The 15,731-nt window shown below is 44.2% G+C and overlaps 1 protein-coding gene across 4 annotated transcripts in view; it reads left to right on the top strand.

The window, feature by feature from the left end:
• Positions 1-14,384: 14,384 nt before the first annotated feature.
• Positions 14,385-15,731, top strand: part of LOC132396765 (endoplasmic reticulum metallopeptidase 1) — a 133,777-nt gene continuing 132,430 nt past the window's right edge. For 2 of the 4 annotated variants that reach the window (XM_059974640.1, XM_059974639.1), the window contains exon 1: positions 14,385-14,837. In XM_059974640.1, coding sequence (XP_059830623.1) covers positions 14,518-14,837 — 320 coding nt within the window. In that variant the 5' untranslated portion in view covers positions 14,385-14,517. The remainder of the gene's footprint in view (positions 14,838-15,731) is intronic. The other 2 variants (XM_059974637.1, XM_059974638.1) reach the window with 1 other exon arrangement.

The raw sequence follows: 15,731 nt of genomic DNA, 5'->3' as shown, positions 1-15,731 counted from the left end.
ATCACACATCATACAGTACTGTGCAAAAATAGTGAGGCACCTTGGCAATATACATGTACTAAGACTTTTGCACAGTACTGTAGTAATTTTGTATATTACTGTGTAGCTGCTGCAAAAATAAACAAGTTTCATGACGTGCAAATGACGATAAAGCTGATTCTGATCTGGGTCTCTTTTGCGGACTGAGTGAGGGAGGGGCGCAGCCCTTATGTGTATGGTCTCAAACGGCTGGCAGTGAGAGGCAATCAGCGTTATTTTTCCCCTCGATGTGTTGTCAGTCGTGAACTTTGATGTGTAGGTCAGGTGGCACTTCTGCAGTGTAGACCAACGGACTGATATTGTGGGTCAACGTACTCTGTCGAATACGAAAACGGCAGACAGCGAGATAGGGAAGAAGCTCGCGGTTAAAGATGCTGTACTTGCTGGGGGGGAGCTATCTTCTAAAGAAGGCAAGCAGCTACCAGAACCTTCCAACAAACTGTTCGCGCACAGCGCCCATAGTCTGAAGCATCGGTAGTAATGGTTGTGGGTGCATTGGGGAACCGGTGCGCTAGCAGGATCACGTTGGAAAGAGCATATTTGGTGTCATCAACTGCTTTAGTTACGTGATTAGCGGTTTTGCAGGAGGGAGCACGAGTTCAGCTGCTCGCGGAATGAAGCACTGAGAGAAATTCACCATATCTAAAAACTCTTGCAGCTTTTTAGTAGTGTGGTGCGGTGGGAAATTCATAATACGGTGGCTTTGGATGGGAGGGGTTTTGCACCTTCTGTGGATATGGGATAGCCGAGAAAGTCAATGGCTGGTATTTAACAAAATTAATAATCAACCCGTGTTGGCTTAGCGCTCAAAGTGCGTGGAGATAAGTGTTCGGACTTGGATGCACCGGCGACAAGTATGTTAGACCTGTAAACGAAAAGAAAATGTAAGTCATTTAATTCAGAGTCCATCAGCTGTTCGGAAGTCTAAGTTGCATTTTTCAGCCAAAATGGCGTGTAGAAACGCAAGCGAAATGGGGTTATCACAGCCATTTTGGGAATGTCCTCCAAGCACCTGATGATAGCTCCTAACTAAGTCAACTTCAGTAAAAAATTAAAATTCTGGCTAAGCTTACCGGGAAAAAACTTGGATGTGCGGAACCTGGTAATAATGGAGGGGGGGGGGGGTAACCTTGTTAAGGCATGGGTAATCACCACATGAGCAACAACCACCATCAGACTTGGGGACCATGTGGCGGGGTGAAGCCCAGGGGCTATTCAATCACAATGTTGTCAAACTCAGCCTTCGTGGTGGCCGGCTTTTCTGTGTTCACTGGCATGGACCAGCAGGCCGGTAGTGGAAACACGGTGCTCAACCCCGTGTTTTGTGACTGTGGTTCAGAATGTGATCTTGGTGAGGCAGCAGTTGAGTAAACTCACATGCGGTGGTGCACACGCTTGACAGAGTCATTGCAGGAATCTTACTGGGGGAGCAGGTAATGACCCAAAGTCCTTGACATCCGCAAGCTGGCAGTTCTTAAAATCAACCAATAGTCCTTGGGCACACAGGAAATCTGCATCAAGCAAAGGTCCGGCCATTTTATCCAGGATGAAGTCCAATGTGTAATGTCGCCCACTCATCGTGTCCCATAAGTCTGGATCTTGCTGCCATTGGTGTCCTCCAGCGAGGTTTTGTTGCTCTTTGCCTTCTGATCGATGGGTGATACTGGTATCACATTCACTTGAACACCCGTGTCACACAAGAAGCATCACCCTGAAAGGGTGTCTGTAATGAACTGTAGACGACCCTGGCAGCTGGAGTAATGGAATTCACAGACCTCCGATGTCCCAATGTGGTGGCACTATCGAAGCTGCACGATGGTTGGCACTTTGTAGTATTCATATCAAAGTGAGTGTGGTAAGAACACAGGTCTAGCACTGTCTGTTTTTGGAGCTGTAGGCGTGCATGTGTTGGAGGCTCTGCTGACCGGGTTTACTGAAGCAGGAAAAGGAAGAGGAATTGTGCATCTCTGCCTGGCTGAGTGTAGATTATCAGCCATTTTAGCAAGCTCCCTAAAGTTATTGATGGGTGTATTAGTGAGGACTATGCGAACTTGCTCAGGCATTTGCTGCATAATGAGTTCTCTAAAAATAAAACACAGATGGTGATTCCCAGGAGAGACGGCATGTGGTCTATTATCTCTGAAGGCTGTGCAAGGAGAGCAACTGTTTGGTGTGTTCAGACTCTAATAGTCCAAAAGTCTGCAATAGCTGAGTTCTCAGCGTGCGATTGTTTTTTGCACTCGGATGGGGTTCAAGCAGGCTCGACACTCTCATTGCCAAGAGATGACTGAGCAATGCTATTTCAAAGTAATATCTGGTGTCATCTGTGGAGATTTCTCGCAGCATGAATTGTGCCTCTGCTTGTACAAACCAAGAGATGGTATTGAGCCCCCAAAATTCCAGCAGTTTCAAACTGACTGCCTTGGCCAACATGTTCAATAATTCTGGAATCATCCTAGAGGATTAGGAACACCAGTGTAGGTTTTCATAAATAAAACAGCAGAGTGTTTTTAAGTTTAAGGAAAACGGTAACAGCTCCTTTATTGTCAACCAAATACAGCACATAAAGCACGGTTAAAAAAAACCGCATTGTCACATCATCTTGTCAGACCAGCCTCTTGAAGTGAACCCCAACTCAATATATGTGGTTGTGAATTAGGCATATGTTTCCACCCTTTACATTACCCCATAGGGGCAGGGTGAGGGAATCATGTTTGGGACAAGGGAAAGGGAGATGGGAGGAACTGAAATACATCAGAGAGACGTTCTGTAATGATCAATAAACCAATTGTTTTGAATCAAAGGACATTGCCCGGTGTCTCAGGGCTGTGTGTGTCTGCACCTGCGGCTGCCCCACCCCCCACTGCCCTAGCACTCCTCTGCCACCTATTCCATACCCCTCCCGTGGCACTCCACCCTCGCCATTGACACTTTTTTGCTCCCACTAGCTTTACAAACTTGCTCTCTACTCCACATTGACAAATACAATACTGTGTAAAAGTCTTAAGCACCCTAGTGCTATATACATAATCTTTTGAGTAGTTTTATGTTTTGGAGTCAAAAAACATAAGAATGACTCTTTAACACATCCTGGCATGAGAGCCATAATTCATGCAATGTCGAATGCAGGGGTGTTGTGAGCATTGGACTTGGAAAATTTTTCTCCTGCCAAATTAGATCCAGAATTAGCCTCATAATTTTTATTCTATCACATAATTCTTTAATATTAAAACTTTGTTAAGCAAAAATCCTGATTGAAATACAAGCATGGAAAGATTAACTAAAACTTTATAGGGGTTTATAGGGGTGTATCAAGTATATTGTCTACAGCAAGTTTTAAGAAGCAAGAGGAAGCAGGGTTGCCTAGTGGTTAGCATATTGTAGGACCAGTGACCCAGGTTTAATTCTTGCCATGACTGCATGGGTTTCCTCCAGATGCTCTGGTTTCCTCTGTTACGTCCGTAGCCCCCTCCTTTGTGAGAATCGCAAGATCACCATTGGGTTGGGTCAAGGGGCCCAGGAAATGAGAGTGGGACGTGCAAAATGCCTCATTTCTCCGGCGATGTAAAGCTACGGGACATGGCCATTGTCTCCGGAAGACCAAGTTGTGTATTGAGTACTGTACTATTCATTGAAGCCCCTCAGGGGATGACCAGAGTGGGCTGGTTGAGGGATTGCATCATCCCAACCTCATTGACATCTGAGACACCGTGAGGAAGTATAAAAGAGGGTCTGGGGAACAACCCCTTCAGACGCACCAGGAGAAACACTAGAAATCCCGTGACAGCGTTTAATAGCGACAGCCGGTGGGGGGCTCGTGTGCGTCCTTTCCCTTGCCTGGGATCGGCAGCCTCACCACGGAAGAACGGCTCTAGCTAAAGGAGAGGCCACAAGTGAACGGCCACCCCAACAGGACTCCTGACGGATCGAAATCGTAAAGGTTGGAAAACCCGCAGCGGTAACTGTTTCCAGTCTATTCCTATTTCTCTCTCTCTCCAACAAAGTGCAACACAGTGACAACCAAAAGGCTGCAGCCTGCGTGAACTGAGTGACTTTTATATTTCCATTGGACAATACATTACCCCCTAGACAACGATAGAGCTATTTCTTACTGGTTATTATTGTACCCGCGCTTTAGATTTAGTATTGACGACGTATATTATTTGTCTGTTTGCATTAATCTTATTTTGTGCCCTTTATCAATAAATACTTTTAAAAATAGTACCATCAGACTTCAATGGACCTCTCTATCTTTGCTGGTAAGTGATCCAGTTACGGGATTTCGTAACACCTCCCACATTCCAAAGACATATGGGTTAGTAAGTTAATTGGGCTGGAAGAGCCTATAATGTGCTGCACCTTTACAAAAATTTCTATAGTACCTTGTAAGGAAATATCTGTGCTATTACCAAATAGCAAATATTTGCAAAGATGAATTGATTCATCCTTTTCATTCACGTTTTGATTCTGTTATGTCCTCCAGTATTTACAATATTTTGCTTGTACCTAATATTCTGACAAGTCCTAATATTCAGCTGAATGCATACTTTTCTATGGTTTATGGTATTGGAATATGCTGAAACCGGAGCGGATTCAAAGGAGGTTCACGAAAATTATTTCAGGATTGAATGGCTTGTCATTTGAAAGGCATTTAATGGCTCTGGGCCTGTATTCACCAGAATTCAGAAGGATGAGGGGTGACCTCACTGAAACCTATTGAATAACAAAAGCCCTTGATAGAGTGGATGTGGAGAGAATGTTTGCTGTGGTGGAAGAATCTAAGACCAGATGACACAGCCTCACTAGAGGGATGTCCTTTTGGAAAGGAGTTGAGGAATTTCTCTAGCCAGAGCATAGTGAATCTGTGGAATTCTTTGCTGCAGACAGCTGTGGAGCCAAGTTTTTATGTATTTAAAGTGGAGGTTCATAGATTCTTGATAGGTCAGTGCATGTAGAGGACAAGGCAGGAATTTGGAGCTGAGAGGGAAATTGGATTCGCCATGATGAAATGGCAGTGCAGACCGTTACACAGTTTCCATTTTTTTTCTACCACTAGTAATACAGGTATGTCCAAATATCATTACCTCTTTGACTTTTCAGTAACAAATGATTCTTTATTCAAAATAATGCAGTACATTTTCACTCTTGTTTTAAGGGGTCAGACTATGGAATGTATTAGTATTTGCTAGGTTCACATACTGATTTCTTTGCATTTTAAACTGCTGATCCTGGTAAGGTTTTTGTGGTGTGGGAGCTATGGTTACAATTCTATTAGCAGTGTAAAATAGACATGTTAAAAAAATCTTCTGTTATGTAAAAATATGACTATGTAAAATCTTGATTTGATTCAGTTTCCAAATCTGACACACCCTTGTAATAACATTCAACAGTTGTAAGAGAAGAGTAAAGAATGTAGAAAAGTCCTCTGCCACAGATCATGGACAATTTGCCCCATAATTAAATCTATCCTGGTTATTCAAAGAACAAATTGGTTCTATTGCAAAGCAGAGAAATAAAAATAAAGTTTGAAGACCTTGTAGCATTGAGGTCATAAGTCTATCTAGTCAGATGACTTCAAGGTGGACAATATCAAAATATTCTCTTGCAAATTACACTTTCAGAGTATTCTTGGTTGGTTTGTTTTGAATAATAACATAAGGTGAAGTAAAATATATTCAGAACAACATTTTTTAAAACAATTTCAGAAGTACTGATCACTTAATTCTTGATTTTCTGCAGTGCCATATTGAAGAGGAGCTTGCATTTTTCACTTAGAAGTGTGATGGCACTGAAGTTTCAGGAACAATTTTTGAAAAAAGACCATAAGACATCATAGCAGAATTAGGCTATTTGGCCCATCGAGTTTGCTCCACCATTCAATCATGGCTGATCCTTTTTTCCCCTCCTTAGTCCCACTTCCCAGTCTTCTCCCCGTAACCTTTGATGCTGTGTCCAGTCAAGAAGCTATCAAGCCCTGCCTTAAATACACCCAGTGACCTAGCTTCCACAGCTGTCTGTGGTAACAAATTCCACAAATTCACCACCACCTGGTGAAAGAAATTTCTCTGCATCTCTGTTTTAAATTGACACCCCTCTATCCTGAGGCTGTGCTCGCTTGTCTAAGAATCCCCCACCATGGGAAACATCCTTTCCACATCCACTCTGTCCAGGCCTTTCAACATCTGAAAGGTTTCAATGAGATACCCCCTCATCCTTCTAAATTCCAGCGAGTACAGACCCAGAGCTATCAAACGTTCCTTGTATGATAACCCTTTAGTTCCTGGAATCATCCTTGTGAACCCCCTCCAATGCCAGCACTTTTCTTAGATGAGGAGCCCAAAACTCTTCACAAAGTGAGGCCCTCACCAGTGCCTTTATCAAGCCTCGGTATCACATCCCTGCTCCTGTATTCTAGACCTCTTGAAATGAATGTTAACATTGCATTTTCCTTCCTCACCACTAACTCTACCTGCAAGTTAACCTTTAGGGTGTTCTGCACAAGGACTTCCAAGTCCTTTTGCATCTCAGATTTTTGAATTTTCTCCCTGTTTAGAAAATAATCTGTATATCTTTTCTTCTACCAAAGTGTATGGCCACGCATTTTCCAACATTATATTTCAATTCTTCTCCTAATCTGTCTAAGTTCTTCTGCAGCCTATCTATTTCCTCAACACTACCTGCCCCTCCAACAATCTTTGTATCATCTGCAAACTTGGCAAACTTTCCATCATCTAAATCATTTATATACAGCATAAAAAGAAGTGCTCCCAACACCAACCCCTGTGGAATACCACTAGTCCAGTTGGCAGCCAACCAGAAAACGGGCTTTTTATTCCCACTCACTGCCCTTTACCAATCAATGCTCTAACCATGCTAGTAATTTTCCTGTAATACCATGGGTACTTAACTTGGTAAGCAGCCTCATGTATGGCCTTCTAAAAGTCCAAATATACAACATCTGCGGCATTCCCATTTATCTATCCTTGTAATCTCAAAAAATTCAAACAGGCTCTGGCAAGAATTTTCCTTAAGGAAACCATACTGACTTTGCACCATCTTGTCCAGTGTCACCAAGTCCTCCATAATCTCATCCTTAACCATTGACTCCAATGTCTTCCCAACCACTGGGGTCAGGTTAATTGGCCTGTAATTTCCTTTCAGCTGCCTTCATCTTTTCTTAAGAGTGGAGTGACATTTACAATTTTCCAGTAATCTAGCACTATACCAGAGTACAATGGTTTTCGTAAGATACCTTTGCAATCTCTACTGCTACCTCTTTCAGAAGTATAGGGTTCAGTTCATCTGGTCAGGATGACTTACGTACTCTTGGGTCTTTCTGTCTTTTAAGCACCTTCTTCCTTGTAATAGTAACTGCACTCACTTCTCTTCCCTCACACCCTGCAACATCTGGCACACTGCTGGTGGCTTCCATAGTGAGAACTGATGCAAAATATATCAAAGCTGATGGCACTTGGCCAAGAGTTGGCACTGTATGTGGATATGAGTGAGATTCTGCAGTTCTTTCAATAGCTTCACCAGCCATTTCAGAACAAATGAAACAGGAATGAAAGTATATCATCCTTGATTCCAAATGACCGCCAAACAAGATGGTTCTAATTGTTATTGTAACAAAAGTTGTTTTCAAGTTTATTCAGATTCGGCAATAGTATTTGCATATGTATTTGCAAACAAAGTGAGGCACTGCATGTGTTAAACTGCAAGGAATCACTTTATTAAAGTTGTATAAAACATGCAATACAGGAAGGAAAACAAATGTAGCATTAATATAGCAGTACAGAAAGCAAACTAATACTTATCATCCACTAAACAAGCTGTTCTGCAGTGTGCTGACAAACTTTCATGCAGCCTTTTCTCTGTCACCCTCTTGATGTTCTTGTCCCTATCTCAGAGGTCGGCAACCTGCGGCTCCGGAGCCACGTGCGGCTCTTTGATCTCTGTGATGCGGCTCCCCGTGGTTTGTTAGCTTTTGAAATGTAATTCGAAATTTGAAGATTATGGTGATCTTGTACAATCTGAAAACTTTGCGGAGACACCATTTCCTGGCACATCCGAACCGGCTCACAATTAGCCACCGTTCTGGCTAAGGGAGATAGCCTACGGGGGTTTGTGAGTACGTGTCTTTTGGAGCATCTGCGCCCACGGGGACGGGTTGAGGGAGGCTTTAAAGCAAGGCTGTTTAGTTCGAATAAAGTTACCTTTGACTGCAGTCTTTATTTTAGCGCTGCGTGTAGCACACCGCTACAACGTTTTTTTTTATCGCTATTAATATACATCACAACTGCCAATGCCTGACACCCGCCAGTGCGCGCATTCTTTTAATTCTTCGATCCAAGGTAGGCTACCTACAGAGTAACCTTCAACCCAACGTCTTTTTTTCGGAGTTCAAAATGTTTTTGTTGCATGCAGAAATGTAATTTCGTTTTCTCTGCAGGAGTTCATCAATTTCATAAATGCAACACATTATAGTTTGTTTATACATAGCATAAAGGCAAAAAAAACCAGTTGTATGCAGTGTTATTTCATTTTGTGGCTCCCAGTGTTTTCTTTTCTGTGGGAAATGGGTCCATATTGGCTCTTTCAGTGGTAAACGTTGCCGACCCCTGCCCTATCTTCTTCAGTTAACATTAGTCCCATGAGAGGGTTCTCTCTCTCCTCTCTCCTCCCTCTCCTTCCTTCCTCTCTCCCCTTCCCCCTCTCTCTCTCCCCTTCCTCTCTCTCTCTCCCCCTTCCTCTCTCTCTCTCCCCCTTCCTCTCTCTCTCCCCTTCCTCTCTCTCTCTCCCCTTCCTCTCTCTCTCCCCTTCCTCTCTCTCTCCTTCCTCTCTCTCTCCCCCCTTCCTCTCTCTCTCTCTCTCCCCCTCTCTCTCTCCCCTTCCTCTCTCTCTCTCCCCCTTCCTCTCTCTCTCCCCCTTCCTCTCTCCCCTTCCCCTCTCTCTCTCTCCCTCTCTCTCTCTCTCCCTCTCTCTCTCCCCTTCCTCTCTCTCCCCTTCCTCTCTCTCCCCTTCCTCTCTCTTCCCCCTCTCTCTCTCCCCTTTCTCTCTCCCCTTCCTCTCTCTCTCCCCTTCCTCTCTCTCTCCTTCCTCTCTCTCTCCCCCCTTCCTCTCTCTCTCTCTCCCCTTCCTCTCTCTCTCTCTCCCCCTTCCTCTCTCTCTCCCCCTTCCTCTCTCCCCTTCCCCTCTCTCTCTCTCTCCCTCTCTCTCTCCCTCTCTCTCTCCCCTTCCTCTCTCTCCCCTTCCTCTCTCTCTCCCCTTTCTCTCTCTCCTTCCTCTCGCTCCTTCCTCTCTCTCTCCCCTTCCCCTCTCTCCTTCCTCTCTCTCTCTCCCCTTCCTCTCTCTCCCCTTCCTCTCTCTCCCCCTTCCTCTCTCTCTCCTTCCTCTCTCTCTCTCCCCTTCCCCTCTCTCTCCTTCCTCTCTCTCTCCCCTTCCTCTCTCCCCTTCCTCTCTCTCCCCTTCCTCTCTCTCTCCTTCCTCTCTCTCTCTCCTTCCTCTCTCTCTCCGCCTTCCTCTCTCTCTCTCCTTCCTCTCTCTCTCTCCTTCCTCTCTCTCTCCCCTTCCTCTCTCTCTCTCCTTCCTCTCTCTCTCCCCCCTTTCTCTCTCTCCCCCTTTCTCTCTCTCCCCCTTTCTCTCTCTCCCCCTTTCTCTCTCTCCCCCTTTCTCTCTCCCCCCCTTTCTCTCTCTCTCCCCTTTCTCTCTCTCTCTCTCCCCTTCCTCTCTCTCTCCCCCCCTTCCTCTCTCTCCCCCCTTCCTCTCTCCCCCTTGCACAAAGGAATTGGCCCTTTGTTTACCCTTCTATATCCTTTGTATACTAGTACTTGCACTAGTACTCTCTCATTCATTTGGTACCTGCACAATGATCTCACCTTCCCCAGATAAACATGTTTTTCGTCATAACAACGCACACAAAATGTTGCACACAAAAAAGTACAGTCAGCGTTTCTGGCTGAACCCCTTCGGCAGGACATCTCGGCCTGAAACACTGACTGTACTTTTTTTCCATAGATGCTGCCTGGCCTGCTGAGTTCCTCCAGCATTTTGTGTTTGTTGCTTGGATTTTCAGCAACTGTAGATTTTCTCTTGTTTATGTTATTCATCATTATCTGGAGTCAAGGCTGTAGACTTGTAATCTCTTAACTTTCTCAAAACATTGTTCTCAAAATGATCCCACTCCAGACTAACACCATTTTATCTTACAGACTTCCAATTTATTTTAGCAGATACAAAGGAGGAATCACATTTAACTCTTTCCTTACTGTAATATATCACATGTTTTATATAAACAGTCAGATTGTTAGAGTCTGTCAGAATAGTAACAAATATTTATAATAAGTACATGGATATAAAAGCTTTGGAGATTTATGAGCCAAATGAGTGTGGATAGGGAGATAAGGGATGCATTGCTTGAAAGTTGCAGCCTAATTTTAGATGGCCTGGATTTGTACATCTTTACTTTATTGAAAATGTTGGTATGATTCATGGAAGTTACACTTTGTTACCAAATACAGGCAAATAGATGAGTGGGCCAAAGGCCCTGTTTCTGTGTTGTATAAATCTATAATTTCACCATCCTTCATTGAATACAGTGTCTATTTTGTGACCATACTTCCCAGCTTCAGTATATTTGAAGCATACGATGCACAAAACATCCTGCAATGTAAATTCCTGTATCCAGAATTATTATGTTATCTTCCTGCATTATGCTACCTGATTACTAAGCTGAGAAGTGATTTATGGAAAAGTCTGGCAGAAGCTGTCCCTTAGCTAAGTGTCATCAGTATTACTAAAATTGCCTAGTCATTGCTACTTGTAGGACATGGCTGTATGTAGATTAGTTTGCCTTTGACAACAATGACAATGTTTTAAAGAAACAATTCAACATGAAAATGGTGCAAAGGTTTATTTTTCCTGTTTTTCATTAATTCAATCAGAAAAATCTCTACAACATCATATAGTTACACAATTTAAAAAATGTTCAAGACTGAAGGAGACCATGTCAAAAATGTTTTAATAATAAATGAGCAGAAGCAGGGTGACACTGAGGTGGAAATTGGTTGACCTAATGATGACAGAATGTCCCAATCTCAGTTGTGAACAGTCTGATTCAGAGGCAGGCAGTGCAATGGGGAGAGGTAATATTGGGACTCTGGAATGGACTTTGTGGCAGAAATGGCTTTGGCTTTCCCTATAGTAATGAAGGTTCTCCATTGGTACTGGATGTTGGACAGTCAGCCTGTTTAGAGACAGTGGACAGTGAAAGGAGTCTTGATGGTGGGAAAGAACTGGCTCTAATCAGCATACACTTGAAAAGTGAAGCTGGATGACGTAGCCAAGTAAATGTTGCTGGCTGTATTGGTGCTGCTTCATGCACTCATGCTGAGCTCATCAATTTTGTCTGTAACTTCCACCCTGCCGTTAAATTCACTTGGGCTATCTCTGTCACCCCTCTCCCCTTTCTTGTTCTCTCTGTCTCCATCTCTAGAAACAAAATGTCCACTGACATTTTTTATAGACCTACTGATTGCCTTGGTTATCCTGACTATACCTCTTCCAACCATATCTCTTGTAAAAATGCTACTCCCTTCTCTGCTTCCACTGCATCTGTTCTCAGGATGAGGTTTTCCATTCTAGGACGTCAGCGATGACCTCCACCTCTGAAGTACTGGGGTTTTCTCCCTCTGCTATTGAAGCTGCCCTCAACCGCATCTCCTCCATTTCCTGTACAACTACATAACCCCATCTTCCCAGTGTTGTAACAGTGATAGAGTCCCTCTGGTCCTTATCTACCATCCCATTGGCCTTTACAATCAACACATTATTCTCCACAACTTCCATCATTTCCAAGGGTACCCTACTACTAAACATATTTTTATCTCCCCCTCCCCACAGGGATCTCTCCCTCTGTGATTCCCTTGTCCATTTGACCCTCCCCACTAATTTCCTGCCCGGCATTTATCCCTGCAAGTGGCCAAAGTGCTACACCTACCCACGCACATCCTCCCTCACCTCCATTCAGGGCCCAAGAAGTCCTTCCAAGTGAGGCAACACTTCACCTGTGAATCTGCTGTGAATAGACGACCCGTCTATTGTGTCCGGTGCTCCAGATGCGGCCTCCTCTGCATTGGTGAGACCCACTGTAAATTGGGGGACGGCTTTGCTGAGCACTTCTGCCCCATCTGCCGCAAACAAGACTGAACATTTCAATTCCCATTCCCATTCCGACATGTTGTTCCATGGCCTCCTCTTGTGTCAAGGTGAGGCCACCCTCAGGGTGGAGGAGCAACAACTTATGATCTGTTGGTGTAGCCTCCAACCTGATGGTATGAATATCAATTTCTCCTTCCAGTGAACAAAATTCACTGCCCCCCCCCCATTCCCCACTCTGACCTTTTACTTCTCCTCACCTGCCTATTACTTCCTTTGGGTTCTCTCCTCCTTCCCACCTTCCTCTCATCAGATTCTCATACAATCTCTTCTCCCTCCTGCCATCTGGGAAAAGGCTCCGAAGCATTCGGGCTCTCACGACCAGACTATGTAACAGTTTCTTCCCCCAAGCTATCAGACTCCTCAATACCCAGAGCCTGGACTGATACCTTATTGCCCTACTGTCCTGTTTATTATTTATTGTAATGCCTGCACTGTTTTTGTGTACTTTACGCTGTCCTGTGTAGGTCTGTAGACTAGTGTAGCTTTCTCCATTTTTTTTTAACATAGTTCAGTCGTTTTTTTTGTACTGTGTCATGTAACACCATGGTCCTGAAAAATGCTGTCATTTTTACTATGCACTGTACCAGCAGTTATGGTCAAAATGACAATAAAAGTGACTTGACTTTTATTCTTGGAGAAGATTCTTTCTTCTCCAGCCCTTGACCTTTCCCACCCACCTGGCTTCACCTATCACCTTCCAGCTAGCCTCCTTCCCCTCTCCCAGCTTTTAATTCAGGCATCCCCCCCCCATTTCCTTTTCAGTCCTGAAGAAGTGTCTCAGCCTGAAACATCAACTGTTTATTCATTTCCCTAGATGCTGCCTGACCTGTTGAGTTTCTCCAGAATTTTGTGTGTGTGTTGCATTAGATTTCCAGTATCTGCAGATTTTCTTGTGTTTATTATCAATTCCAGTTTGTAGATACTTATATACAGGCTTGTACATATTTCAGACTTAACTGAGTGCCAAAACAATGGTACGTGGGTACATGTGCTTTCTTCACTCAGGCAATAAGGCATGGCATTCTTCTGGCATGATGTAATTCATCATTTGTGAATCCCAGACTTCTTGTAAGATCTGGTTCAACAACCATGCATTGGCTACAAAGTTACCTCCAGTTTAGAAATGTATTCCTGAATTTGAAGTCCCTTGCTATTTTGCAAGCATGCATTCATGCTACAGTACAGTATGTTATCAATCATGCATTGCATGTTGATTAGCTTCACTGCTGTACACTGTGTGTTAGCATGTCACATAATTTAACACTCATAGAACAACTTTATTAAAGGCATTGACTACATTTGCTCTGGATTATTTGAAACTCAGTTAACGGGAACCTGTGGCCGTAATATTGCTGTGCATTTGATTTCTCGGCAGCAGCGGAGTGGCATCTTCTGTCGGGTGGGAATGGGGCATTTCTCGCCCCACCATTCAGGGTCAGGTTGGATCCGAGCAGATAAGGGAAGCTCGGAGCAGACTCGCTCACTCACTGGGGCAGTTAGACCGGTTAGCGGCCGCTCTTAGCGCGGTTCTCGCTTCCGCTTCACAGCTGTTTCCGCAATTCTTCCCCACCCTGTGGTTCATTTCTTATGAATAGTCCTTTGGAATGGAACTCTATCTTAACCTGCGCACTGGCTGTAATCTATTTAGTGGCGGGTGCTTTGATAGCACTCAGTGCAATTCTTTGAACAGTTCCAGAGATACTTAGAACAGTTTTCTGTTTGTTTTCATGTAATAGCAGTTAGCCCTACTGCAAACCCACGCAAACCCGGAAGTAGTTTAAACATGCTTTCCAATTTACATTTGAAATTGTTTCCTGATGACTAACTTTTCATTATCAAAACTGTTTTTTAGCAAAGTACAACATGATCTTGAATTACATATTGTACATTTCATTGCGAAGAACCTACTTAAAATATTAGCTATGAAGGGATTGTCTTTAGTTCCAGCATTATTTTCCATCAATTCTACACAGCTCCTTTCCAAAATAATTACAGAGGCAGATTTTGGCATGAACCGAATGAAATTGCAACTGTAATTTGCAAGTGATTTTGATATTACAAGTAATTAGTAACAGGCTATTGCTTAATTGATGAGGCAATGCTTCAGTGTTTGTGCATTAAAAGATCGATCTCGGGTTGTTATTTACATACTGTAGTAGTGGGCGGGCGTTTAATCGGATAGGAATCGGGCCGTTCGCTACCGGTTTCCTTGTGGTTGACGGCTGCCTGGCGTGAGTCGTCGCCAGGGCTCGCGTTCCGATGGCGGCGGTTGTTAGGGAGGGCGCGGAGCTCGAACCGGGCGCCGGTTTAGGCCGCGACGTGCGGATCCGGGGGGCCCGCAGTCGAGGGCCCGAGCCCCTCGCCGCCAAGTGGGAGAGCGGAGCGAAGAAACAGTCGAGGAGAGGCCTGCACGGCGTGGCGGCGGCGGGTCCGGCGCAGGTGCCGGAGGCGGCCGTGTGGCTGCTGGTGGCCGCCCATACACTGCTGCTCTGGGGTGCCATTCAGCTATCGCTGCAGCAGCTGCTGACCGGACCAGCGAACAGCGGTGGTGGGGACGAGTTCAATGCACTCAGGGCAAGGTAAATGGCGTCAGATCTGCAACACGCCCTCTTGCACCCGTTGTGGTGCAGAGTGGGCCCCCAACTATGCTGTGAGTTCCAGTTAGACATTGAACCACCTGCCCCATTGGGTCAGTGGTCTAATACTAATTCCGGCTGTGGAATGGAGATTATTCCCTTCTAATCATTAGTTTGTCATTTCCGATGTTCAAAGTGATGCTGGATTGTTGTAGTGGCGTCCAAATGAAGTTTTCACTTTTAAGAGGAGGGGATATAGTTAATAGAGATACCTTTTTTTGTGAAATTGTTACATTGTAGTTGCCTGCTGTGCAGGTCAATTCCTGGTCCTTAGGTTGTTAATGGAGACTTGTTTTTTTTTAACGTTTGGGCGCATGCAAATATCTTGAAAAGACAAGTAGTCAGAGTAAGCAAAATTGAAGCAGCTTTTGGAAATCTTCAGGCTATGAGATGTTTAATACATTAATCATTTTTAATTTTAGCAGATCGTAAGATAATTACATAGAGTACAGGGTACAGAAGCAGGCCCGTCAGCCCAAGCTATCAGTGCCGACCATGATGCCAGTTTAAATTGTCCGCTAGTGACCCGTATTCCACCATCCCCTGCCTGTTCAAATGCCTTTTTAAATTACGCTTGGAGGTATTAATAAATAGTTGTTTCAGTGGACATAATTCCGTTTTTTAAGAGTGTTGCTCATCTGTTCATAGTGGAACCACCCGGAATTGTTGTGCTGTTTGCTTTAAAAGGTTCTTCCTTCAAGTTCGATATTGAGGTTTTAAGGACACAATCTTAAACCACTAGCACCGATGCAATGAAATGCTCACCAGGAGCTAGTGGCTTCCTGTCAGAAAAAAAACCTTGTCATTGAAATGTCTTTCAAACATATCCTTAGGAGG

The sequence above is a fragment of the Hypanus sabinus genome, chromosome 7 (genome assembly GCF_030144855.1).
Source record: "Hypanus sabinus isolate sHypSab1 chromosome 7, sHypSab1.hap1, whole genome shotgun sequence".
NCBI classification, from domain to species: Eukaryota; Metazoa; Chordata; class Chondrichthyes; order Myliobatiformes; family Dasyatidae; genus Hypanus; species Hypanus sabinus.
This window is presented reverse-complemented; position numbering and strand designations above follow the sequence as displayed.